The sequence below is a fragment of the Cydia fagiglandana genome, chromosome 13 (genome assembly GCF_963556715.1).
Source record: "Cydia fagiglandana chromosome 13, ilCydFagi1.1, whole genome shotgun sequence".
NCBI lineage: Eukaryota > Metazoa > Arthropoda > Insecta > Lepidoptera > Tortricidae > Cydia > Cydia fagiglandana.
This window is the reverse complement of record NC_085944.1, coordinates 11733933-11761772: the sequence shown is the minus strand read 5'-3', so window position 1 is coordinate 11761772 and position 27840 is coordinate 11733933. Positions and strand designations below refer to the sequence as shown.

Sequence of the window (27840 nt, the reverse complement as noted above, 5' to 3'; positions counted from 1 at the left end):
CACACGTCATACGTCAGTTCGATGTAACACCGAGCGGTCGTGTTCTCCTGGGCTCATTGTAGTTCGCACGAAAGCCCTATAACAGTGTCTATTCAAATGTAGTCGCCTTGCTGCTATCAATTAAGAGCCTTCAGAAGTTCGAGAGGAAAACCGATGAAAACGTAAGTCCGACCACATTTCCACATTGCACAATTTTCTCGCGTTCCACGGGTTTTTCTTGATAAGAAAATTTCCGAGAATCGTGTTATGTCGTCAAGTGGATTTCTTGTATGTAGATTTCATTTGTTTACAGCGTCCTTAAGTTAACTTTCTCCTTGGTGGCTTGTTACAAAGCAAAGTCGTGATGCTTTGTGTCCCAGAAATATTAAATTGTTCATGCTAGAGAAACCAATTCGCTTAGTATTTTAGTTAGTAGGTACGTATACTTACAGTGGTACAGCCTTGAGTTAAGTTAATAGTTTCCTTACAAAAAGTATGAATTGAATTCAGTGAACGATTGGCGTCTAGACAGGGTACTTGACCCCATTCGGTTTGTGGCCGCACAATGTCCCCGCATTCGGTACACGCACGTGGTGGTTAAATTTAGACCACGCCGTGGGGCCAGTTGCCATACCATCGGCATTAAGTGGTCAATTAGCTAGAAGAGTGTCCGCAGTTTGTCTCTACATACTTGCGCGCCAGGGTGTATCAAACAATGAAAGAGAAAGGCTTTTATAGCAATGCAATTTCTATACGCAAACATTCGGTCAATATTTTAGCTAACATATTTATTAAAATACGTTTTTATTACGGTTCTTATTTACTTTCCAACTGTCTGCTCTCTATTTAGAGGTAGAGTATTTTTAATGAATCATTTGAGTCTTAAATACAAGCACTTGCCAAAAAACTTACGTTGTTTAACTAATAAAAATATTTTATGTCTAGCCAGCAGTAATTTGAAATAAATAACTATGCAAAACTCTTCCGGCTTGTGTATAAATAATTTCAAAAAGACTTTCAAGGTGAAGCATTACAATATACGTACACATATAATAAGAATACTGTCAAAATGATTAGTTAGAAACCATTTTACTACATGTTAGGAGAATAATAAGGAAACAACTGTAAGGAAAACCAAAACCATGTAATAGGTACCTACATATAATTAGATGATATACCAATGTAAAGAGGGTAAAACACGAAGGTAGGTAGGTACATACGACTTTGTTAAAATGTTGATACAATAAGCATTATTTATTATATATATAGTATGTATATGCGTCGGGGTTATCGTTTATACAAACATTGCAAAAAGAAAAAAAAAACCGGGTCATAGCCATTTTAACACAGACGAGTTAAGTAAGACCTAAAAAAACGTAAAATGATACAATCCAAGAAACAATCAGAAGTGGAATTAAGTATATGCCATAGATTCATCGATGAGGTCCTTAAGTACCTTGTAATTGTAAAGTTAAATATTTACAGAATACAAGTGATAGGTGGTGATAGTGTTGTGGGGCCTAAAGACCGCTTATGTTTTTAAAACCAGTAAAAATACTTCTGATCTTCTTGGTCGCTTGTTGAGTCGTGCAAAACTATATTGTTATATCAATCAATCATGATTGAAGTAATTAATAACAAGGAAAACCTTAAGTAGAAGTCAAGAACCTTTTTCCTCTAGCATAATTAACACTAATTGAAATTTCTAAGAGGAAACCTATAAAAAACCCCTTCTATTAGTTACACTTATCAGATACAACCGTTACTGAGGTTAACTATTGTTTGATCATGAAATGCCCATAATCAGCATGGCGTATTCAGGATAAAGGTAGCTTGGCTTGTCGCTTGTCAATGAGAAATATTATTGTTATTGCTAATAGCGGCTTATTGAATATCAATAGTGTTACTTTTGGTTGCGAATGATTTTCGTTCAACAATTAGAATAAGTATTTTAGTTAGACTTAATAGTTTACCAATTATAACCCGCTATCTTTAACAAAAAGGTATATGCATAACAAATAATTGGTTAGATCACAAAAAGATGTAGACGAAAGTAGGGTCACGAATAAGGATTATTTTCTGACATAGCGCATTTGTATACATGTTAAATACTCCACAATCTATAATATACCTACCTAAAAATTAGTAGTAAATTAAGTATAATATCGATCTCTTAGATTAATTACATTCCATCGACTTCCGTGAGAGATACTACAGTACGAAGTATGTAGTCATTAAAGGTAATTAATGTTTATTGGAGTAGGTTAATAAGTGATACAAACCAACTCATGGCTTAGGTGGCCACGAATAAACTAAACTTCCTCAAGAATCACTCCATAGGTGAAAACCGCATGGATATCCTTTCAGTAGTTTTTGAGTTTATTGCGAACATACATACAGACATGGCGGGGACTTTCCCCTAACGAAAACATTGACGTCTTGTAAAACTAAGATATTTAGTACCTACGGTTAATCCATATAGCTCAGTCCCTAGCCGGCCTAAGATACCTGATAAAATATATTGGCTACCACATTGATATGCATTGGCTTATCTCTCTCGTATTTTGACCGTGATAAATCATTCACCGAACGTGATAATTATAACGAATGTGAAAATATTATAGTAATGTTGGCGTAAAACCGAAAATGACTGACAGCTATCTGCAACCTGATGAATTACGTGATAAAAATTCCTCAGCGATTTTGCGTAGCTTTGAGGATGTTGAATTAATGATAAGATACGTTAGATACGTAGTACCTACTCACTATCGTGCAAAAAATCGTTAATAGTTACCTACAGCATTATCATCTTACTTTGTTAAACCCAGGTAGTGTAGGCACTACAATTAGGTAACTTTACGTTACTTTACTTTACTTTACGTGACTTATTTTTAAAACGTGTTTTTCTATTAAAAGACACATTAAGATCGCTTACCTTCTTTCTAATGCTAAAAAAACCGGGCAAGTGCGAGTCGGCCTCGCGCACGAAGGGTTCCGTACCATAATGCAAAAAAAAAACAAAAAAAAGCAAAAAAAAACGGTCACCCATCCAAGTACTGACCACTCCCGACGTTGCTTAACTTTGGTCAAAAATCACGTTTGTTCTATGGGAGCCCCATTTAAATCTTTATTTTATTCTATTTTTAGTATTTGTTGTTATAGCGGCAACAGAAATACATCATCTGTGAAAATTGCAACTGTCTAGCTATCACGGTTCGTGAGATACAGCCTGGTGACAGACGGACGGACGGACGGACGGACGGACAGCGAAGTCTTAGTAATAGGGTCCCGTTTTACCCTTTGGGTACGAAACCCTAAAAAACTAACTATAGGAAGTAGAAACCCGCCTAGTAGCGACGCTCGTAACTTTTTCTCAGATGCCAGACAGACAACCCACTAACTGGGATGTAATTTTACTTTATAGATTAATGGTTTACCTGTAGTTAAGAGTAGGTACAAGAATATCGAAGTGATTGGAACGTGACTGGTATTTCCGTTGTCTCTGTGTTTAAAACATTAACGCCTGTTACACTGTAAACGTGTTCGCGTTTATACTATAATCATCTTTGATTGTGCATATGTCCATAGACATAATATACTGGCATAAAATCACAGCATATTTAAGGCTAATTTCAGCTAAGCGCCTGTAGGTACAGCAGCAGCAGCGTCTGTAGGCAGAGCGGTGTCGAAAAACTCAATTAAAATTATCGCTCGTTTTCCTAAGGGCCTGGCCACGACATTGCGCGACTGGCTTCGGCTAAGGCGAAAACCATAGGTGGGAACTAAAGGTCCGATCGCTGTGTCTCGCTCCAACTCTATCTAAATTGCGTCAACCAGTGAAAGACATAGAATAACTAACAAATCCAAATGTTATTCTGAATAATACCTAAAACCACAATGTTTTCTTTAAGTATAAGCAGAAAGATTCGGCCTTTCTTAATATCGTAAATGGAAGCAACACATCAATTAACAGCAACTAGAAATCTACGAAATTGTTACATACATCGATCCTTCTTAAAATAACGGTTCCCGACGAAGCCTATAAAGTAGGCTCTACTATAATAATGTATTTTCTCTTGGTAATTATCATGAAATTACCTATATATATAGGTACCTACTTATTTGAATAGTACAGGGTAATCTTTCCGAGAATAGTAAAAATATAAATAGAACATCCATGAACCACATGCCTGCTCAATTAGAGTTAATTACGCATATAATTACTAAATGTACATCCCTATATCTCGTGGTATCTTGTGACTAAGTAAACATAGTAGGTAATAATCTTATAGTTCATTTATCTTCAGGTTATTTCCATCGTCTCTTATTAGAATTTTCCATACAATTATTTGGTAACCGTGACGGAGACTATTGGTCTGAAGTTAATGACCCAGAATGACGGTAAGTTGCCGTGACGCCCGTGACATATCAGGATATCCGGATATTAATGCTTATAATTATGTTATGTACGAACGTAGGTATATGTTGTTTAATATATTATGAATATATTTATGGGTAGAAACTAGGTACATGTAAGTTAACCTGACAGCGTGCTTAGGATCTTAAAAGGTAGCTATTTACACGATTGACACTACACATGTGATGACACATGACACACGCCATTATCACATTAAAGTTTAATCAATGATGAATATTTTTTTGCACTAGTAAAACGCATGAAAAGGCGAACTTATTGTTGGTAGGCATTACCAGTAAAAAATCAATAATATGTGTTAGGAACGTCCGGGAATTATTACATTATTACAACATATGAGAAGTTTAAGAGGGGAATATTTAAAGTAGGTACTTACTACGAGTACTACCTACTTATGCTGAGATTCAATTGCATTACCCATTAAATAAGAATATATTGGTAAGATAAAAAAAAGGAATAAAACCAAATATTTTTTTACTAAAGAAGCGCTGGTGGCCTAGCGGTAAGAGCGTGCGACTTGCAATCCGGAGATCGCGGGTTCAAACCCCGGCTCGTACCAATGAGTTTTTCGGAACTTATGTACGAAATATCATTTGATATTTACTAGTCGCTTTTCGGTGAAGGAAAACATCGTGAGGAAACCGGACTAATCCCAATAAGGCCTAGTTTCCCCTCTGGGTTGGAAGGTCAGATGGCAGTCGCTTTCGTAAAAACTAGTGCCTACGTCAAATCATGGGATTAGTTGTCAAGCGGACCTCAGGCTCCTATGTGAGCCGTGGCACAATGCCGGGATAACGCGAGGAAGAAGATTTTTTTTACAAAACAAGAAGGCAGAGCCAAGTACCTACTTATTAAGTATAACTTCGAGGTTAAAATAAAAGCAGCAACAAATCCTTTAAGGATAGTGATATAAAATAAACATGATTTATTTCATATATTCACTGGTAAGCTACGAACATACTTGCAATATTAGCATTAACTATTATTAATACACTTTTTTTTTCAAACTTAATATGTAGATACAGTGGAACCTGGATAATTGCAATCTCAAGGGACCGGCCAGTTTTTGTCAATTAACCAGGTTTTTCATTTAAGCAGGTCGTGTCAATTAACGAGATTCAAAAAAACGTTGTGTCAATTATAGAGGTTTTCATTAATAGAGGTTGCGTTCTGACAAATTTCTTTTATGGAGGTGCAAATAACCATTCAATGTAGATTTACACGCTTACGTTCTGGGTTTCTGGTCTATATATTACTTCTGTCTATACTTGCACTTTTACACTACATTAATTACCACTTTATTTTCTTATCATTTGGGTTTAAAAAATTCCCTTGAATTGTAGAAGAAAGTTTTATTAGAATGTAAAAAGCATACTTTGTTTTTTATTGATCAAAACTATTTCACCAACTACAGGCTGTGATATATACCCAATAAATAAATTAAATTCTGGATGGAGATATAAATAAAATGATCATTGCTATTAAAATATTGTTTCTGTTGTCTACAACTACATTATTTCAATTACAGAGGTAATACGCAAGACTCGTTTCAATAATAGAGGTAAAAACAAGAGCAAAAATAACGGATTTTTTTAGCACAAATAACGGTTTTTTTTAGCACAGTGTCAATTATAGAGGTCTTAAGTTGCGATGTGGTCAATTATAGAGGCAAAATTACGAAAAGCACTAAAATCTAAATTGCAATTATAGAGGTTCCAAAATTTCAATTATAGAGGCCTTTTGGTCTCAAGGGACCGGGACCGGACTTTTGGTTGCAATTATTGAGGTTTTGCATTTATCCAGGTGCCAATTAACCAGGTTTCACTGTACTAAGGTAACCAACAAGATGAAACAGCTTGAGATCAGAACAGTTGACATTGGAGCTCGGTGACTCAATATTACCAAAGAGGCCGGCATTATCACCCAATGTCATTCGCGAATGTGTACAAAATGTTACTTAGCTATACTAATCGTTTATATTTAGCGTTATTATTCAGTGTTGTGCAATAAAAACCAAGTATATTTTCTTCAGGTCTAGAAAAATCCAGACCAAAGCCAGACGCAAAGCGGAGGTTCAGTAAAAGCGTTTCATTTGTCACGTTCCCTTATAGGTATTCCTTTCTTCATATACCTCTTAGCAAAAAATATCCAGAAAAAGGATTTATTTATAATAATGTTACCCTGGTTTTTCCGACTCTCTTCCTTGGCGCAACCAAAAGTATATTAGAAAATCGTCGTTGATATTGGATGCCTTATATGTATACATACGTACGCCAGTTGGCAACTCCATACTAGTATAGCGGGCGTCAGTCACCCGACCCTATATAATGACGGTGATCACCTGTTAGCATAAACAAACAATGCGGAGACGAGATAAGATGGTGATTAGCGGCGCGGGCGCACCAAGGTGGCCCCGGAGTCGCATTCCCACTTTAAAATATGATCTTAAATTTAATTACCCGTAGTATGTCTCCCACCACGTGGTGGGAACCTTCTGTTCTGCCGGCCTAGCCAAGGTTACAATCGCTATCGCTTCGACAACGAAAAGCATTATGTCTCTCTATCACTCTTCCATATTAGTGTGACAGTGACAGTTGCGTTTCGATCGCTACGAAGCGTAAGCGATTGGCATCTTTGGCTACGCGGCCTGTTCTGACACCTAAACATTTACACCTCTAAATATTATTTATAGATTTTTTTTGTATCTGCATTTTTTATGTAATTCGACATTAGGAGACCATATACATCTCTTAGTAATTCATCATCATCATCATAGGCCTTTTCGTCTATGTCAGACGATTTATGGTGTAACACCGTTTTTGGTGGCTAAATAGACCACCAATGTTTAGTAATTATAATACGTTAAATTGAATTGTTGTATTTTATAAAATTGTTGATGTATTGTTATTATTTTTGCTTTTATGTAAATTCATTGTTGACGTGTAAAAGTGCCCTTGTGGCCTATTTGCTGAATAAATGTTGAAATTGATATTTGAATAAGAGGGAGGCCTTTGCCCAACAGTGGGACAATATGGGGTCATAATAATAATTAAAATAGAGACCCAAATTAAATAAAGAGATAAAAATAGTATATATCTCGCTCGCATCAATATATTATTTTACAATAGAGATGCACTGCGAGGTCTGCGAGTATATAATATCAAACCAAGAATGGTTTTTAAAAGTATGAATACCATCCTTGACCGTGGTTACCCTCTTTCCCACTATTTTACCACCATTCGTAATAAAACTATGTGACAAAAACCAAAAGTTTCGGAATGATACAGAAATTAATTAGTTTATTAGAAAACACTATTCCCTTAATGAAGGCGCCACTAGACGGTCGACTCAGTCTTAAGATTCATAATATTATCATGCGTCACAACAATGTCAGTCATTCATTATCAATGGATCATGCCAAGATTCGTGACAGTCATTTGTTTTTGTTATGTGACGTACATACATTCTCAATCGAAAGTCTGATTGTGAGTAATATGGATTTTGCATAAATTCAAAACATAAATATGACCTGTGTACCGAATTTCACATCGGGCAAGAACAAATATTGCCCGTTGCAGTCTCGGATATTTAAACAGGGCGTTCAAGTAAATTAGGTGCATTTAAGGAACTCCTCTAAACAATAAAAAAAAAATCCACTATTGCATCATATTATAGTGCTTAATTTTGTTAAAATACTTACTTAGTATTTAAGTTGATTATTGTTTAAAGTAATACATATAACGCATAATAGGTAGTCCTACTTAAATAGTAGGTACACGTAACAATGAGTTATTACGGGTACAATTGTCAGAGTGCCAAACTTCCGAGTTTCTATGAATAATTAAGCAGGTTCTTGGCAGCGAAAGTGTTAAAGAAAAAATACAAGGTTAAGGATAGGTAATGTGTTTGGGCTATAATAGCTCCCGAACGAATGAACCTAAGTAAATCTTGATCGCATATTTCTTTGAAGGGCTTTGGCTTACCAGGTTTAATTTTAGGTATTAGAACTAACCTTTGTTCTAGATGGAATATAACTACAATCAAAAATATAGATCTATATACAAAACGGAAATTGTACTAGCCAGTGGGAAACGCTCCTGACTTCGGTCGAACTCGGCTCCGTTCGGCTCAGCATTGCTTTGCTCCGAGCAATTTATATTATTAGGGTTGGCACCACTTGACTTCCTTTTGCATGCACGACCACAGATAATCACTTGAACTTTGACAACCCTAAATAGCCGAAAGGAATATCTACTTATATTAGAAAGGTATAGCATGATTCGACCCTGAACCGCTGTCAAACTTCGGCTTTGTATGGGAGTGTCCTTTCTGTACCTGCTGTAGTACTCTATTATTTCTTCTGTGTCTGAGTCAAGAAGGCTTTACAATTATGTTTTGTACTCGTATAGTTCAATGAATTTCGTAATGTTTCGTTTTCAACTATTTTTTAATAAGTATTGTTTTGTTGCAGATCCGTAGCGGTCTAGATCAGATTCGACCGTCTCCGAGCGTCCAACACAGGACTATCCCGATGGGTTGAGAACGCCGACGTTGTGTGCTGTGGTCACGCCACTGACGCTGTAAGTATACTTACCTACATCTTTTTCAACTTTCAAAGAAGAGGGGATTTGTTGACTGAGCTCATACAAGTACTGACCGACCAGAGGGTCTAACGTGAAAATCAAAACTAATAGAAATTTCAACTTATTGAAAGCCAGAGATTGTTTTGTCCAGAATAATTTTAATTATTGTCATACTGAGTGTCATAACATAGGCGAAGGGTCTGTTTCAGGATGAAATACCAAAAACGCTAAAATAAGGAGGAGGTAGATTCTATACATAAAGTGTAAATTGGAGTTTCAAATAGGTCAAAATCATGAGATCATCATGCCACAAAGAAACGCTAAAAAGAACGCAGAAACCCTGAAAATATTTAAGATACGGAAATCGTGTCCGATTCTTTCTGACAAGTTTTCAAGATCGTGCTCAATTAGTATCGAACGTTTCGTAGTCGCAAAACTGTGACCGACACATTGACATTAATCATTTGAATTAGTCATACGTTTGAATAAATTTAAATTTAGTCAGTTCGGTTACAGAAAGGTTTTGCCTTTGCATTTTGCTAATACAAATGTAGATTTGTATTAGCAAAATGCAAAGGCAAAACCAAAGCTAAGCTCTTGCAGGGCTATAACCGCGAAAATCGAAGTTTGCAAATTGCGGGGATTTTTATCTGTCTCTCTAATTACGCCTTCATTGGAGTAAAAGAGAAAGATCCCCGCAATTTCCGAATTTCGGTTTTCGCGGTTGCCGCTCTGTACCTATGGTCAAAGCCTGAACGCCGATTTATGCTAAAAACGGGTTTTACATGCAATTTTAATCAATTTGATATCCTTTATTTGCGTGACACATCTTATTTTTACGTTTAATAAAATTACATATCTGTCATATTCATATGTACATATATAATTTTACATTACATAAATCATTTTGTAAATGTTACCAACATTTGATGATAACAAAAAGTTACCTATATAAAAAGCATTGGAAATAATTATGAATACTATAAACAAATAGGTAAAAACATTGTTTACTTCTTCAATTGTAGACTTTGTCACTTAAGTGCGAAATACCTCTAAACCCGTTATTAGAATTGCGTGATCTCAAGCGTTTTAAAGTTGTCGACATGCTCGGCATAAAGAGGTCACCAGCAAGCTCAGTCGACTAAGAATGAAAGTTGCGAACCCTTCGCTGTCGGCCGTTGGCCCTCATGGCTCTCCCGGAGTGCGTTCACTGCACATGCACCCGGTTCGATAACCTTTAGTCAACTCTAGTCAGCCAGAATGTGCATTGTTTGTCTATGAAATAGGTACCTAGGACACATTTTTTATCTTCCATTTATTTTTGCAAATTTGCATTTACCCAACCAACCCCAAGAATAGGTGTTAGCACCGCGTTTAGGAATGCGACTAGCTCTTTGGGCCCGTATGGGGAACAAGAATTTGCTGGGATTAATTTGGGTTCTTAATGATCCTGTTTCTGATCTGAAGTCCTTTAGAAGCAGTTGTTAATATTTCATACAAAAATACTAGGAAAAACATAATAAAACGATTTGAGATAATAATATACCTGCCTACATCGTATTATAATCATAATATTCATAATGCAAGTGAATCTGAATGTCTGTAGACACCTTGCTTTGTTAACACCTGTCCTTATAAAATCAACTAGTATTATTTAAATCCGGATTATTATTATTTAGACATCCTAAGTATTTCTATGAGATGGCCCGTATGGCAATAAATAGTAAGGTCCTTTTTGCCTTATTTTCTGTAAGCATGGCATTCCAGACGAGTCATACAGGAATTTCCGGTCTCCGGTCTGTGGGGGTCCGTGTGTCTTGGGGAATGAAATATGGAGGCTATTCAATTCGAACTTATATTGTGACATCAAAATGATGTCAGTCATCCGTACGCCCGTGCGTCTAGTTCACGTCAATTAATGCGGACAAGTACGAGAAAAATGTACGAACGATTCACATTACTTAGGTATCATTTTGTTATAAAAAAAATTAAGACTTAAGTATTTCATTTTACTAATAAAAATAATATAGATACTATTACCCTAATTGTTTTTCAACCAAAAAATTGCGCTTCGGCAAGTTGTAATGCACGATAATTATTATATTTACGTCATGATGACGCGTGATCTTAATAAAGTAGAACGCAATTTATGTGTAGGTATGTGGATATTTTGCTTTCATATCAACTAGGTACCTAAAAAAATTGTACCGGAGACTAATGTTCCTTAAGCTAGGGGTCTAAAGGCGAGTTAATGCAAATATGATGGAAATTCACTCTATCACCCTTAATACTCGTAGTCATCTCTATCACTTTCGCTCGTGCATTTTTGGATCGACCAAAATATAGATCAGTACGTAAATTTTAATTTTAAAATTTGCAATACCTTCAATGTTAAATCTGATCTCCGATAATAGCGCTGAGCACCGAGTGGATGGCCGTGCGTGCCCGAGATACAATATCAATGTTATTTTAAGTAATTTTTATCAAAGAAAAGTAATGGATGTGTTTGATTACAAATAAAATTACACATTTTCAGAATCATTGAGCAATTTTTAATGGTGCATTTTAGATTCATGCTTGTGTTCTTTTTCTATTGTGCAAAAGTTTTTAAATTGATGAAGTTACTAGAGAAAGGCCATAAAATTACTAGTAATTTTTTACAACCGTATCTACGATAACGCTACAATTTTTCAAAAAACTGCTCACAGAAGGCACTGCATCTTAAGGTTATCGTAAAAATCACAAGGTTAAGTATAATGCGAATAACTCACAGTCCAGACAAGTTTAATGTGAATTAGATAGATGGGTTAGTGTCCGCTCCAATCGTCGTTCCAATCGCTCACTAGGGAAGTCAAGGGTTCAGACAATTAGAGTGACATTCCATTTCCAACTGCAGCTGCAATACTGTTCATATTACTATGGAAACGCGTCGCTGTCATTGTCAATTTCCATAGAAAATGAACAGTATTGCAGCTGCAGTTGGAAATGGAATGTCACTTTAGGGTCGGTCCGCGTCAAAATCGGAATCGGCAAAATCCGATAGGAAAAGCTTTATGTCTGCGCAATAAGAGCGAAAAAGTCGTCGTTCGGCTCGGGTCGCATATCGGCCGGCGCCTTTTCGTTCTTATTGCGAGGACATAAAGCTATCGGCTTTTGCCGAATGCGCGTCTATATATCTGGGGAGACCTAAATATTAAGTTAAACTGGTTCTTTTCTAAACTCGCAAAACCAAAAAAGAACAGTCGCTGGGAATACACGGCCAGGAATGTCGGTATGTGGCTACCTGCTGTATTAAACATAAAGAAGTAAAACGCACAAAGAATATCTCAGTTCCTTACAAAGGTATTCCGAAACTCCCTATAATCGAAAGTTATTTTAGTTTTTTTCGCTTTATGTTAGGTCAAGTTTTACCGTTCGGATTGGTACTTTTTTAAATATAGGTATGAGTAGATTTACAACGGTTGAATTAAATAAACATGCATCTTTATACTGATTTTATACATTGTGTTGAATCGAGAATGTGATAATTTAATTAATTATATTTACTTTTACACTAATAGTTGGGCTACTTTTGTTTTTTCTTACCAGCAAAATATGAATTTACGTCATAGGTGTGTTATAAAAATTACGCAAGCAAAATGATTTGGTGGACAGGTGACATTAGATTCCTGTGACACGATTAAAAAATGTTAAATTAGCAATCTGAATTTTTAGTAAGATATTTTTATTTTACATAACCACTGAACCGTCCGGCCCGCGAGACTGTTTTCCTGTCAACCGTCCGGGATTTTTTAGCGACGCACGCCCCGCGCAGCGCATTCACAACTTTCTACAATAATTATAACTACACTGCCATCTAATTTTTTTTAGAGCTAACTATTTAGTTAGGCTACGTTGTCGCATCAAGAGAATTAGTAAATAATGCCGAAATATTCAGTTAGATGGCTCTGACATCAAATCCTTCTTCCACCCCTTTGGATAGAAATGGTTTCGGATACTATGCTATCGTCGGACGGTCAAGCGGTTATGACTAAAACATAGATTAAATCGGAAAGCAGAAAGAAACTTAAGAATAAGTACCTAAAACTAAATGACTTAACAAACCCTACTTCTATTCTACCCCACACTAATTATCCCCCGGACCAAATGTTCCAAAAATACTTGCGGCATTACCTAGCTTTTATAATTGTTATCACCTAAGCAATTTTTAAGTGATGCATATGCGTGCGTCACGGATCATATTGACGCCGACTAGTGAGTTACTCATTAGATTTGAGAAACCATCAGCCCACTCTCGTAACAGCCATCCAAATGCTGCTCTAATGCGTTCACTGGAAATCTACATTTGTAAGTTTAACCTTCAACTACTTTAACTACACTACGGGTTCTCCATGATGTCCAGTTGCCATCAGATATATCGGAACGGCCTGGGTGTTCAAAAATATCTGAACACACACTCAAACGCCTGGACAATAGAGGCGTTTTCAGATATTTGTGCGCACCTTGGCCGCTCCAATATATCTGATGGCGATTGTACGCCCGCAGATGATGCATGTTCCGCAAAAATACGTATACTCGCGCCTCAACCATCATCATAAAACTAAATGCGTATTTCAACTCTGAACATTATTGATTTACTTCAGATATATTTACGGTCCGAGCGGACGTCCATTTACAATTTTGTATATAATGTTTACTGGAAAAGTTAAAAAATAAATAGTGTTTCTTTAATATCTACGTCAGTCAGTAGTGTTTTGATTCGGAACATCTAACTCGACTAACGCCCAGTCTTATTTCTGTTCGATCTTAACCGAGAGAACGTTTTTTGCCGCACTTGCAATTTTATTGCTGTTGTGAAGTAAGATTTTTCTGCACTTGAGCTTTTCCTTGACAATGAGCGTCTCATTACGTGCGCTCCTCCCACGGATCTCAGGTAAGTGCGAATAGGTTTCGATATTTGAACTTAGTACACTGTTCGTTAATTAAAGAAGTAATTCTCTTTTGTTTATGTAATGGAGTAATGTATAACGTGTAAGACGATATAGCCTAATGAGGTAATAGGAAATATGAAACGGGTGTCAGGTCCTAGTTGCTATGGCGCCAGTACTAGGTCCGGTCCCTCACCTCGGATTTTTAAACGACTATATTAATCTTAAAGTACTTAGTAGATAGTCCGATACCTAGACAAGCCGTACTCACCCTTTTGCCCGCGGACTATACAGGGTGGAATTTTTTTTCACATTTGACTCGAACCGGTCAAATGTGGCAAAAAATCAAATTTAAAAGGTAATTGTTAGTTTTCATGGCCTTCCGTTATTCTAATTGTATTTATTATTTAGAGAAAAATGAACGTAATCAGTAAACCTTTCAATCTGCATCATAAAATACGGCACGTTATTTTTTGTCACATTTGACCGGTTCGAGTCCCGACTGAGGCAAGCGATTTTTCATAAATCCTTAAATGCAGAATTTATTGTTTTTAAAAACATAGCACATTTTGTGTAAAGTCTCCTTTACACAAAATGTGCTATTTACAATATTTAAAGTAGTTGCCATCCATGTGGCACTCGACTTTTCCACCCTGTATAAGGCCCATTGGTAATCCTGGGGTAGTATGTACAACAAACTTAGCTCTTTAAATACCATTCGTCCGCGAAGAAAAATGTATAAACAAAATTGCAAGCGTTTTTGCATCGTTGAGTGGGATGCAAGTTGATAGATCAAGGCAAGACATTGACTTAATACCCAAGGCGAGGCAGCCAAAAATTTGGCAAAATGCTCTTTGTATTTTTGTTCACTGAAAGGTTATTTCAGTGTTCACTTTGAACTATAAATAAGAAATGTTGATAGATTTTTTTTTCTAGATTACCATTTCAAGTGATCTGTGAGAATTTTGGCACGCAATAATTCCATGTCCTTAATATACGTCAGCTGGTAACTATTACGCTACCTACTACCTTACTATAAGACTAGTGACGAACAAGCATCAGCTCTCACCACAAATAGTGAGCACACGCCATACATGTTTCCTGCTGCCAACTTTTCTTTATTACATAACATAACAACGTCACTGTTTCTGTTAGCATTAGTTTCTTTATCTTCAAAATATAATAAAATATATTTAAGTACATTTGATCTCTAAGGATTTTTCTGCGAATTCTGCGAATACAATAAGTGTAAACTCGTGATTTTACTAAGTAAACTTCACGTTTTCTAATACATCGACGCACGTGTTTAGAAGGCATAGAATAGGTAAACATGTTATTGTTAATAACATCGTTGAAGCGTTGAAAATCACGTCCTATTATAAGTTATCATACAACTTGACTTCTACTAACTTATTTTGTAAATAAACTACTTTGCTAGTAGCTACGTTTTTATTGGTACCATCGCCCGCACTGTTAACTTTAGGTACATCGGTGGACCTTATGCCTTTTGTAATAAGGTCCATCGATGTACAGTTAGGAGTGTTGCTGTTTGTAAAATCAGCTTGAATATAGTCTGAATTATCTCAGATGATTTTTTGATGCGGGCCCAAATCTGTTAATTTGTTTAAGAGATTAGGGCCCGAGCCTGAATAATCATCTGAGATAATTCATTCTAATAGTTTGTATGTTTCCTTATATACTTCTATAATAAATTCATGGTAATGCACTGACATGGCAACCGCAAACGGCAAGCAGCAATCCTATAGTCAAGCTATAAATTGGCCGCTAGATATCCACTTTAGAATGGTTATTATTAGGCGATTGTCTACGGCAGCCACGTGTAAAGCTACCTACTAGGTTTATGATTTCAGGTTCATTCGGTGCATTGTTGCACAGTGCTCAGCACACAACGGACTCAGAATCACAGTAGGCGCTGTAGCAAATCAACGAATAATTTGCCGAGCACGTTTTTCTAATATCTTTGTCAGTTTAGGACTTCATAGACCAAGGATTTATTATATGAGTGCAATAAAAAATGTAATGCCTGATTTGTGAGGTGTCTGTAGAAATAGATGCAGCTGTTTAGATAGGTACTTAATGTATTTTTAAACTTAAATCTTTGGACTTAGTGAATGAAGCAAAGGTTAAGTACGAGAATACGAATAATTAAATTTTCTTGTCGCTTTCAACGTGATGTTTACGTTTTTTTTGCCAAGGATTATAACTGGTCAATACATTTTACTAATCCCCACTTAAATAGGTAAGTACATATTTCAAAATAAATATTTCAACCCTCTGTTATGGTAGGTACGTAACCATTTTTGGCCTACGTCCAAAACTATATTGATAATACATATAAGAATGCCCTTTGCCGTGTAGTTGTTAGTCGCACTTCGCTTTTCTCTCTTGTGTTCTGCGCGTACGCACCTACTTTTCATTCAACTAGCCTTCTCGACGCGTGTGAGAAATGTTTCATTATTTTCTGAAAATAGGCGAATTTTGTAGCACTTAGTCATATTGTGTTCGTTAACCAGTTAAGACACTAGTTAAAAGTGTTTTAATAATAAAATTGAGACCTAGTTTTGGGACTTTAGAATTATGTTCGTACTTACTCGTATTTAGATTATGTAGGTACCTATCCTATAAGTAATTGAATTAAATTCGTTTGAAGGCTCTAACTTCATAGGATTGTTCAGGTATGTAAAGAAATTGATATTTTAGACAGATAGGTAGGTTCTCAACTTAGTAGACACACAAACTATTTATTCCTTTGTATTAAATCAAATTGTTTTAGTAATTAGATTCCTACCATCTATGGTTCATAAAATCTCGTAAACAAATACGAACAATATACCTACTGTTTATCGTTGACACTTAGTGTCTTTGCCTATATGTTGCACACTCTAAATATTTCTCGAATCGAGTTTTCGGTAACCTAATAGGGTTAATAGATTAATAGAAACAAGTTTAGCTCAAACCTGTCGTACACGGGTTTTTTTATTAAATTACGACCTAGCCTGATTTAATTCCAGTTACATATTTTCTTAACTCGGGTATCCGAAGAACTACTTAGGACTTAGTAATAGTAGGTAGAGGTAGGGGGTGCAATTCGTCCTGATTTACAAGGAGGTGCCCGAGCCTTCCGACTGCCCAATGATGCCCTACCTCCCCTACCTATTGTAGGATTAAATACTCCAGATAATAAAGAAATCTCTAAATCTTTACATCAGAGATAAGATAAGAGACTATATACTTAATGTGTGGATACGATGACAGCCCAGAAACTCATAACAATTAACGTCAAAGAAATAAATGCACACCTGTTTATTACTTGATTCCTGTAATTAGCTACTTACAAATAGATAACACGAGATCCTAAACATTACTCTACCTATCTCTTATTGATATTGTGATATTCGTGATAAGCGCGTCTGCTTGGCGTTCTCAGTGTGGTTGATGAAGACGAGTGGGACGAACCTATGTTTTTATATCAGTGCAGTGCTATTAAATGTTTCTTTGCTAATTTGCACAAGTTCAAAGTCAATATCCTTTAGCTATTTATACACTGTACAAACAAGAGTGCAAGTAACAAATGTGAAGTGTTCAAGACATTTTATGTCACCCGGATATGGATAGTGTTTAGATGCTTGACACTGCTTTCAATCTTTATTCCTGGTATTAGAGGTGAAAAGTGAATTGCCAGTATTGCCACCTATACTTAGGCTTACCATAAATCGTGTCTTTAGGTAGGTACCTAGGTACTTTAATACCTAAGTCTCATGTTTTATTAATTTTTTGCAGAGGCTTTCAGTACTTTGACATTAACATTATACTCGTACACTCTACTTCAAACGACGTCATATTTTTATTCATTTTTAGTGTTCCGTATAAAACTTTGTTCATGGAACACTTATGGGATCCGAAGTCTTGCAAGCCGGTTAATTTATTTAATACCTAAGTTTGATATACCTACTTACATATAAATTCGAAAAATAAAAGACAGCTAAATTGTAAAGAAATTTTTAAACCGTATCTTCCTATAATATTGAAGCAGACAACGAAAAATACCAGAAAGCTTCTTTTGTTTCAGGGTAAAAAGTCACTTACTGAAAGAACCTGGTGTTGATCACCAAAAATTTCGCACAGAAAAGCGGATTCCAATGTCTCCGAGCAGACCCGTCGGAGCATCGCCAGAGAACCCGTGAACACCGGGATTGGTCATCGGACGTCCGATGCGCTCTCCCCCATTGGAGCTAATCACATACACGCGCTGTCACTTCATTGTTATTAAATTCCTGAACATCTTCTATATTTTATAGTTTTCTATATTTTATTTTTTGTTAAGTAATACAAATTAAAAAGGCAAAATGACCAAGATCCTGAAAGTAGTTGGAGCGTCTTGGCTCCGAACGAAGATCAGCTCATATATACTGGGAATAATTGGAGTTCTTGCAATAGTGGCGCTCTTTGTTGGACAGTTTGATAGGTAAGTGTACCAAAATTATGTTTACAATAAGACTAGGCACTTTGAATTCTTATCAAATTTATGGCGATGACGGAGGCCGGAGTGTTTAAAGATTTAACTACGTTATTGGCATGGTTTCAAGTTTCTGGGTTTTGTGGTATTCTGATGCAATAACAACATGTAATACTTGTAAGTTATGGCTTTTCCGCCATAATGAAGAATATACTCACACGTAATTGAAATCTTTGTCTGTTATAAACTGAAATAAGTGGTAAAGGCTGGATGTTTGAAGGCCGAAGGCTTTTTGTCTTGTCAATATCACACGACAATACACTGACGATTTATTAATATTTTCATTAAAGAATTCAAGAGGACGGAAATTATGCAGCCACAGTATTCTACTCGAACAAGACTGGATATCGCATCGAGTATTGGGGTCAGAGCAACGACCTATCTGACATACCCAAGGGAGTCGCCCGAGCACACTTCCGAATGGACATTGACACAACTGGGTTAGTACACCATAAGACATGCAACGCTAACTATCACTGATTAAAACTTATTGATAAACTGTATATGTAAACACATGTGTGTAAGTGGCACGTCACTTTGTTTACAATGGTGACGGTTTATTCCACATCGACTCATTGCTTTGTTTGTGTAAGAAAATTATATAAAGACATAATTGATATTATTTTTTAAGTACATACATGCAAGTAAAATTAAATACGAAGGCACGTACCAAACATTGGTTTGATCGGTCAGATGTTTTAAAATAACATCCGTTACCCATAAAAATGCAAACAGTTAGGTAAACTATAAACAAATATGTAAGTTGGTACCTACCCGTATGTATACGGTTTACCAGCGTAAACCGTAAAACCAACTTACTTTAAATTCTTTTTAGGTTCGTATTTCTATTTGACTATATAAATTTAGTTGAGGAAGTAGGTCTGGCGTCTCCATGTTTTTATAAGACCATTGTCTGAGCAAGCAATGGCAACTGCCATTTACAAGGACTTGGGGTAGAGAGAAGGGGCAAGAGGGTTTTGTAATCAATATTGCAAGATCAATATCTTGTTCTAAATGCTCCCTATCGTAGTACCTACCAGCTAACTCTTACTTTGCATTTCCAGTTGGTCGCTATTGGAAGTAGAAACCGACAGTTCGTACCCAGACGAGATCCAAGCGTACGCAGCAGGCATAGTCGAGGGCGCTCTCACCTGGTACCTGATCCACACTCACCTGGAGAACACCATCCGCGCCAGGTGCCAAGACCAGGAGAAGCAATGCGACAAGCTCAGGGACGCCCTGGACCGGTCCGTCAACATCTGGAAGACCAAATCTTCTGAGCGAGCAGCGGCTGAACCATTTTGGCATCAAGTGAGTTAAAAATATTTTCATTATATCTGGATTTACTTAGGGTTGACGAAGGCCGACTGCATCCCAGCTATATGGTAACGTTTTGGATATGAGATATGCAGCAGTCTGTGTCCTTCCTTAGGATACGTGAGTAATTATTTATTGCCTTAAATACTAACTTGCTATAATTGTAATACTAACAATTTTATGGACCTATGCAGTCTGAAATAAATATTGAAATTAAATTGTGACACGGGTTTCGTTACTTTAGTTACTTAATGTCAAGTAACTTTCTATATGAACCCAACCCAATCAAAATGAGTGAACAACACCGTTCATTATAACAAAGTTCCAATATTCCCTAAGCTTCTTAATTTGTCCGCCGCGGGATTAAAGTTTCGCTCCTGAAAAACTACGACACGTGATATTCTGTTTTCAACATTTCACATATTATAACAGTTTAGATATATTTTGTTTGCAAAAGATACCTGGGAACACTAATGACGGAAATTTATTCATAAAAATTCCAGGTTTCGTTACACTACACTCAAATCAGCGGCATATACACCGGCTGGAAGCACGGCGTAGACCGCAGCATGAAGGAATACGACCACGACATATCAGACCTGCACTGGTTGAACGCCGTGGCCGAGACGGTGGAGTTCCAGCGTAAGATGAACTTGACGCTGCGCGACCCAGCCCTGGACGCGGTGTCAGGCTTATCCAGTGCCTTTTTGAGGATCGTTAACGAAACATCTGAAGATGGAACCGCAGCTACTAAGCTTTACGTCGCTCATAACGCTGCTGGGAGGTATGCATATTTCGATTATATTTTAAACTATAACCGTTTTGAATGATTCACGGTTAGTTTCACTAGACTTATATCGAACGGGATATGAACCGTGATTTCTTTTTGTATTGTTTTCGAGCTCCCGATATTTCTACATTTCTACGCAGTTAATACAAAAGGTCTTTAAACTCATGGACACAAACATAACAGTCATAGATGCAGTCAACAAATGGTCAAAAATCATAGTCTAAACTAGAAAGTAGTTAGTGTCTGTGCAGAAAGAGAGGAGTCGTAGGATATATGCATGGGCTCCCTTTAATTCCACGACACTACTCACCTATACCTACCAATACTTGTCTCCGAATCCCGCGAACAAGTAGTAAAAAGTACTAAAATTATCAGAAAAAAGAGTCTTATAATTGGATTTTTTATACTCTCAATTCTATTGCAGCTATTCGTCAATGACCAGAATACTGAAGCGCTACAAGCTCAACTACCACCTAACATCAAAGAGCTCAACGCTAGTGTCTGGTACGACCGTGGAGTTCTCCGGTTACCCAGGCTCTGTCACCAGCCAGGACGAGTTCTACATGGTGCAGGGCGCTGGACATAGCATGGCCGTCACCGGCACCTCGCTCAATAACTACAACAATCATCTGTGGAAGGATGTCAATATCACTGTGCAAGTAAGTTACAACTAACCCAACTTACCCATACTCATATCTAGCAAAATTGTTACTTAGCAACACGAAAAACCGCAACCGGATTAGCAAGCTGAAGTGGCAATGGGCAGGCCACATTGCACGCAGAGAAGATGGCCGATGGGGTCGAAAAGTGCTCGAGTGGAGACCACGGACTAGCAAGCGCAGCGTAGGACGTCCACCCACAAGATGGACAGACGATCTTGTTAAGGTCGCCGGAAGACGCTGGATGCGGGTCGCTTCCAACCGGCACGTATGGAGGTCCAAGGGGGAGGCCTATGTTCAGCAGTGGACGTCTTATGGCTGAGATGATGATGATGATGAACACGAAAAACTCTTATTATCGATGCCCTCAGTTTATGCTTGAGACTGAGAAAACCCTTTCTTTGGGGATGCGGTTGAACTTTTGCATTCATCATCAAAAGTTCATCGCACCGAGCACTGAGAGGAAGTTCGATTTTCCTTGTGATCTTTGAACATAGCCTTAAAGGAGTATTTTATCTTTTCAGATTCCCACGGCGCCGCGCGTTGCAACCGCTAACCGCCTCGCTTCCAGCCCCAGTGCTTGGGCGCACATACTGGCTGTAAGCAATTCTGGCACAGCGAGCAAGCAGTGGTTGGTCGTCGATTTCACCGCACTCGGCCATTTGGATGATTCCGGCAAAAAGGCAGACAGGAAGGAGTTTGTTCCCATGACCGGCTTAAACCAGTAAGTTCCTTATATATGACTGCGTAGAGCATATAGTTCGCATAAAATTCAAGGAAGAGTACGAGAGAGCCCCGATTGTCACCACACTCTCGCTGTTAAGCGCGGTGCTCACTCTTCCGAAATTCCTCAGAATTTGTGTGCGACCTGTAACTTGATGATGATGACTTCAATATAATTGCTATCTAGATATGTAAGACAACTGTCAGTCTCATAGCTTAATTAAGCTGTTTGTTTGTGGCTTTACAAAAATCTTTAAGATCTGCTTACCCGGCTACTTAGTGTCATTACGTTTTCTTATAGTACTTGTTATAAATCTCAAATTCAAGGAAAATGACAAATCACTGATCAGCAAAGAATTAAGGGAAGATAAATAAATGTCGTCTTTTTTATTGCAGAGACGTAAGGCACATAAGTGTAATTCGCAATAGCACCGGTCACCAAAAGGGTTTGCTGCGTCTCGTAGAACAGGTGCCAGGACGCACTCACTCAGCTGACCTTACGGAAACCTTGCTGGAGCAGGGCTTTTGGGCCACATACGGGTTGCCGTTCTTCGAGGTAAGTTAGCACTTGCAATTAGCCTAACTATTTATTGGGAACATACTATATTATATGTATATGTCGGCGGCCGATCGTAAGATTAGGCAGATCGTAATGTTCTTGTGTAATGTGTTGACGATAGTAACATTATTCCAATATATAGGTAGGATAGGTTCGTTAGGTTGCTTCAGATGCCCGAAGGGCAAGCTGTCCAGAAATAAAAGCTCCGTCGACTCAGGGAACGGGTCAAAGATTTTCACGTTTCACGATATGCCTAGGAATTTCACGATATGCCTGATCTTTATGCACCTCTCCTGAGCAGTATGGTTTTAGAAGAGGACACTCAACTGAATTGGCTTGCTTTGATTTAGTAAAATATGTATCTGAAAGCCTGAATAGCAAAATACCAGTATTATCAATATTTTTAGACTTAAGTAAGGCGTTTAACTGTGTTGAACATGGCAAACTTCTTGCAAAACTTGAATGTTATGGGATTAGAGGAGTTGCACTTGATTGGATAAAAAGCTACTTATCACAAAGGAAACAATGTACTGAAGTAGTTAGAATAGAAAAAGTAGGTAAGAGTTTTGTTAAAGTCAAATATCGTTCAGATTTTCGTGAAGTACAACTAGGTGTTCCTCAAGGGAGCAACTTAGGTCCCCTATTATTTTTGGTATACGTCAATGATCTACCTCGGGCTATCTCGCATAAATGTATACTTTTTGCAGATGACACAACTTTACTCATAAGGGGTGAGAAAGTTGAGACATATGAGACTATTGTAAATAATGCACTAGCTGACATTAACAATTGACATGTACAAATAATTTAAATATCAATTTGGCAAAGACATTTTTTATTCAATTCTACTCATATAATAGTAATCCAATTCAATTAAATATCAATTACAATAATTTATCTATATCAAAATGTGAAAATATTAATTTTTTAGGATTATTCATTGACCAGCATCTAAACTGGAAGGAACATGTAAATGCGGTGTGTAGTAGATTAGATCGGTTCGTCTTTGCAATACGAAAATTAAGAAATACTGTTAACTTTGAGGCAGCTGTCACAGCCTATCACGGTGTGGTATCGTCAGTGCTAAATTATGGGCTATTACTATGGGGAAATTCGGTAGATATCGAAAGAGCATTTATATTGCAGAAAAAATGTGTCCGTGCAATATTGAGAGCCTGGGTAATTGATAGCTGCCGACCACTATTTCAGAAATTAAAAATATTACCTTTAGCATGTATGTATATTAAAAAAGCATGTTTACTTGTTAAAAACCGTCCCGATTTGTTTAAAATGAGATCTGAATTCTTCTCAAGCCAGAGAAATCAATATCAGAATCTTCTACACCAACCTCGATGCAACTTAGATATATATAAGAAGAATGCTTACAATATGTGCATAGTTCTTTACAACAACTTGCCCAACAGTATAAAGCTACTAAACGCTATGGAATATAAGAAAACATTAACTAGTTTTTTGTTAGAGCACTGTTTCTATAGCGTGAAGGAATATTTAGAATATAATTTGCATGAAAGTATTTAATATAAACTATTTTTATTATTAACTAATTAATTATTATGACATTTAATATTTTAATTTTAATCGGTTACAATATTTAATAGTAATTAGTAAATATATAAATATTTTTTGTAAAATTTGCATGTCGTTGTGTGCGACTGAATACTGTACATACCACATAACAAAACATCACCTTTGTATTCTAGAATAAGTATTCTTGCAAATAAAAAATCTTTATCTTTATCTTACGATCGCCCGCCGACATATATATTGAATCAGGAATAGAAAACACAAGGTCAACATTGCGTTATCTTCCCACGCTAAAATTGCAACTTCTATCACTCTTCTCTCAAGCCAAGCGCGCACCACGATTTTTTGTCGCGCGATAATTTAGTCGCAGAAATGTAACGTGTGGGTTTATATGGCGGTGCGCGCATATGCGACAAAAAAAACGCAGCGATTTTAAAATTGTGCTTTGTTACATTTTTCCGCGACAGCGCGCGACGCGATTGTCGCAAAGTGAATTGCAGCATACGAAGCTGTATGGCCCCGCGCGCACTGCGATAATAAAATCGCAGCCGGGACCTCAGTCGGCATTTCGCTCTCCAAGCGTCAACATATCGGAACCTGCTTCTCCAATGGAGTTACAAGATGAGACGCTAGATGTTGACCGTTTAATTATAGAAATAGAAGGAGATCACCTTTGTGGTATAAATACTCAGTCATACAGCGATTGCATATTGTTTCACGACAAGCGACTGGTACGACATCCATGTCGAGAATGAACAAATCGTCGACTTTTTCATCGCAGTGCGCGCACTGAATTTTCTGCGATAAATTACAGCGCGATTCTAAAATCGTGTCGCAAAAATTAAAATCGTGGTGCGCGCTTGGCGTCACTCCAGGCTTCATAGGAGATTTAATCTTATATTCACCCTTTTTGCAGGATATTTCCGAACATACGCACGTAAAACGAATGAAAGAAGAATACGGTGATATATTCTCGGAGTTCCAATCACCCCGAGCCGTATTGTTCAAGAGAGGGTACAAGAACGCCACGTCTCTAGACAGCATCATAGCCCTGATGAGACAAAACAACGTCACAGCCATGAACAGAGCGAGCAATGAGACCGTGGAGTGTACTGGAAATGTCCCCTGTATCTTACAAGACAATGGTTACTGGTCAGTTCTGGGGGTGCGTGGTGACATCGCGCACTATAGGGAGGCTTATGGAGTTATTGACACTAAAGTGGTTGTAGGTAAGTGCGTTCGTTCTTAAAATACATGAATAACACAAAACTCTAGATGTGCCTGAACTGTTTAAAGTGGTAGCCAGAAAAAAAATAGGAAAAGTTTCACCACTGGAAACTCATTTATTTACATACAATATAATTATATAAAGTGGTACTACTAACTTTTCTTAAGATAGATTTACCTACCATACTGCATAAGACGATGATAACGAGCCCAAACTCAATGAGGTTGCATTCTTTAATCACAAACTTCATATGTCCTTGTTTGGTCTCCGTTATCAATTATCAAGTTAGGTTTCCAAAATTTCAGCTCAAATATAACTCCAATAATTAAGTCTCGAATCTGCAATTCTTCACATTTTTAACTAGTAGGTAACTAACAGTTCAATATTTTTTAAGGACAAGCAAACCATCGCTCATTGCAATTCGTCGCCATATCCAGCCCGCCGTACTCAAACTCAACAACCAACACAACCATCCCCCTCAACAAAGGCACCGTGGCCACCATTTATACCGACCAGTTCGACGATGAGCCCACCATCAACGGCCCTGAGATCAGAGACCTCGTGAAGAAACAGCTAGAAGAAGAAGCTCAGGAAACTCTAGAACTTCTTAACAGGGATGTCATCAAACCTTTCCAATGGTCTGAGAGTGAATTCCAGAATAAGACCCACGAAGGCTTACCTGATACTTGGAACTTTGGCTCCTTCACACCAGTTTGGTCGTGGTGAATCTCTTAGCGTCCTTTAAATCATAATAATTAAATTTAGAATAGTGGTGTAACGTCTATAGAACATTATCCCAGCTTATAAACAAGTTCCAGAGATGTCTAAAAATAAAATGCTTCTTGTTATTCCGATAGGACTAAGAAACTGCTTCTTTTTCCGATATGATTAAATGTGCTCATAAAATAGACGTTATATCACTAATGTAGGATAAAATTGTGTAAGTAATAAAATTGATATTTTTTATTGTTTTACCCATTGTATTCAATGGTCGTATAACATCCGTCCGATTTTACATAATCGCCGATGAAATCACCTTTATAATTCCTTTTTTAACTGTTAATTCAATGTTTTAAGTACTTATAGAATTATTTATTCAATTTATGTTCGTGTTTGTTAGAACGTGTCGTACCTTTTGATTTAAGAGAATTGTTATGTTTACGTCGTCAGTAGGACCTATGTTTTATTCCCAAGACGAAGTATTGTCACCTACCCGACTGGGTACCGAAGGAGTCACAAATAAAAGAGCCCACATTTCTCATAAAAAGAACTCCAAGATTATGATGTAGTTAAAAAAGTATATTTTACTTTATATCTTCGTACTTAAGAAATAATTTTACCTACAATGATTGTTCTTTTTTTAATAAAAATGAAGTGACCTAAAAAATTCAGAGAATCGATTTTGCTCTCGAATATATACCTATCAAGAATAGTTTGTTTATTATTTTTCGTAACCCTCATTTCCCTTCTGGAGTGACCCACAGTGGCACACGCGATTGATAGTCCACTAATATCCTTGTTGATCCGCATGCATAGAAATTTATGATGCAGATCTACATACTAAAATATGGCTAAAATAACATAAAGGACAGTTCAGACGGGAATAATTTATCGCCAATCTGATTAAAATGTCTGATCAAATCAGGTGGTGCGGACGCTAACGCTTGCCGATATTACCTACCGACAAAATGGAGGTGCGGACACAAGAATATCAATTTATGACGCTAGTAGTTAGTAGTATTTGCGTATGGGGTCATTTTGGGATCACTTCGGTCTTGCAAATCAGTTAAAACCTGTCGTCTACCCAGGACGGAGATCTCCGGCCAATTGTTCGATGCCCTTGTCTCCCGCTCCGACGACAAGTTAGTTTACAGCGCTCAAATATCACCATAAATCTAAAGTTGGGGATTAAATTGGAGATTGACGCCAATTTCTTTTCTAATCAAATCATCCCGTCTGGACTGGCCTTAAGCCGTAGTTGTGCGCCGCAGTGGGCTTTATAGAAGTAAATATATACAGGGTGATTCATGAGACGTGAGCAGGACTAATCCTGCACACTCAGTAACTGATAATTGACCGATCACCGTCGTATTTAGGTGAAACAACCACAATTTTTCCTATTTTTTAACTTTTTGGTGAGGGCAAATTTAATTCTCTACAATCATGGTTACCCTACAAGACCCAATTAATAACCATAAAACCTCTTTAACCGTAATGACAGCATTTGATTACGAAGAAATAAACTGTCAAACTTGAGTGAGATACGAGTTTTCAAAAGTAACCAGACCGTGATGACAGTGATGACATTCAATTTGACACAGAATATTAGTAGTTTAGTATTCTAATTTTAGGGTGACCATGCATGTCGTAAATAAATTTATTAATTTTTTTTTCAACACGAGTAGAAAATTAACGTTAATCTCACTAATACTGATACGAAACAGTTGCTTATAATTTACAAAAGGCGCAGTCTTAGTCCTGCTCACGTCTCCTGAATCACCCTGTATAGGTACTATAGAATACCATAAAGCAAGCGAAGTGGCTAAACACTTCATTC

At 37.2% G+C, this 27840-nt stretch overlaps 1 protein-coding gene across 1 annotated transcript; it reads left to right on the top strand.

Moving 5' to 3' along the window:
* On the top strand, window positions 1-26715 carry LOC134670248 (putative phospholipase B-like lamina ancestor). The gene is made up of 11 exons (XM_063527976.1): window positions 1-161; window positions 8886-8994; window positions 18016-18411; window positions 18753-18902; window positions 19527-19773; window positions 20283-20563; window positions 20994-21228; window positions 21753-21952; window positions 22348-22507; window positions 24972-25284; window positions 25678-26715. The coding sequence occupies exons 3-11, from the start codon at window positions 18293-18295 to the stop codon at window positions 26007-26009; spliced, it is 2037 nt and encodes a 678-aa protein (XP_063384046.1). The 5' UTR covers window positions 1-161; window positions 8886-8994; window positions 18016-18292; the 3' UTR covers window positions 26010-26715.
* Window positions 26716-27840: the final 1125 nt, after the last annotated feature.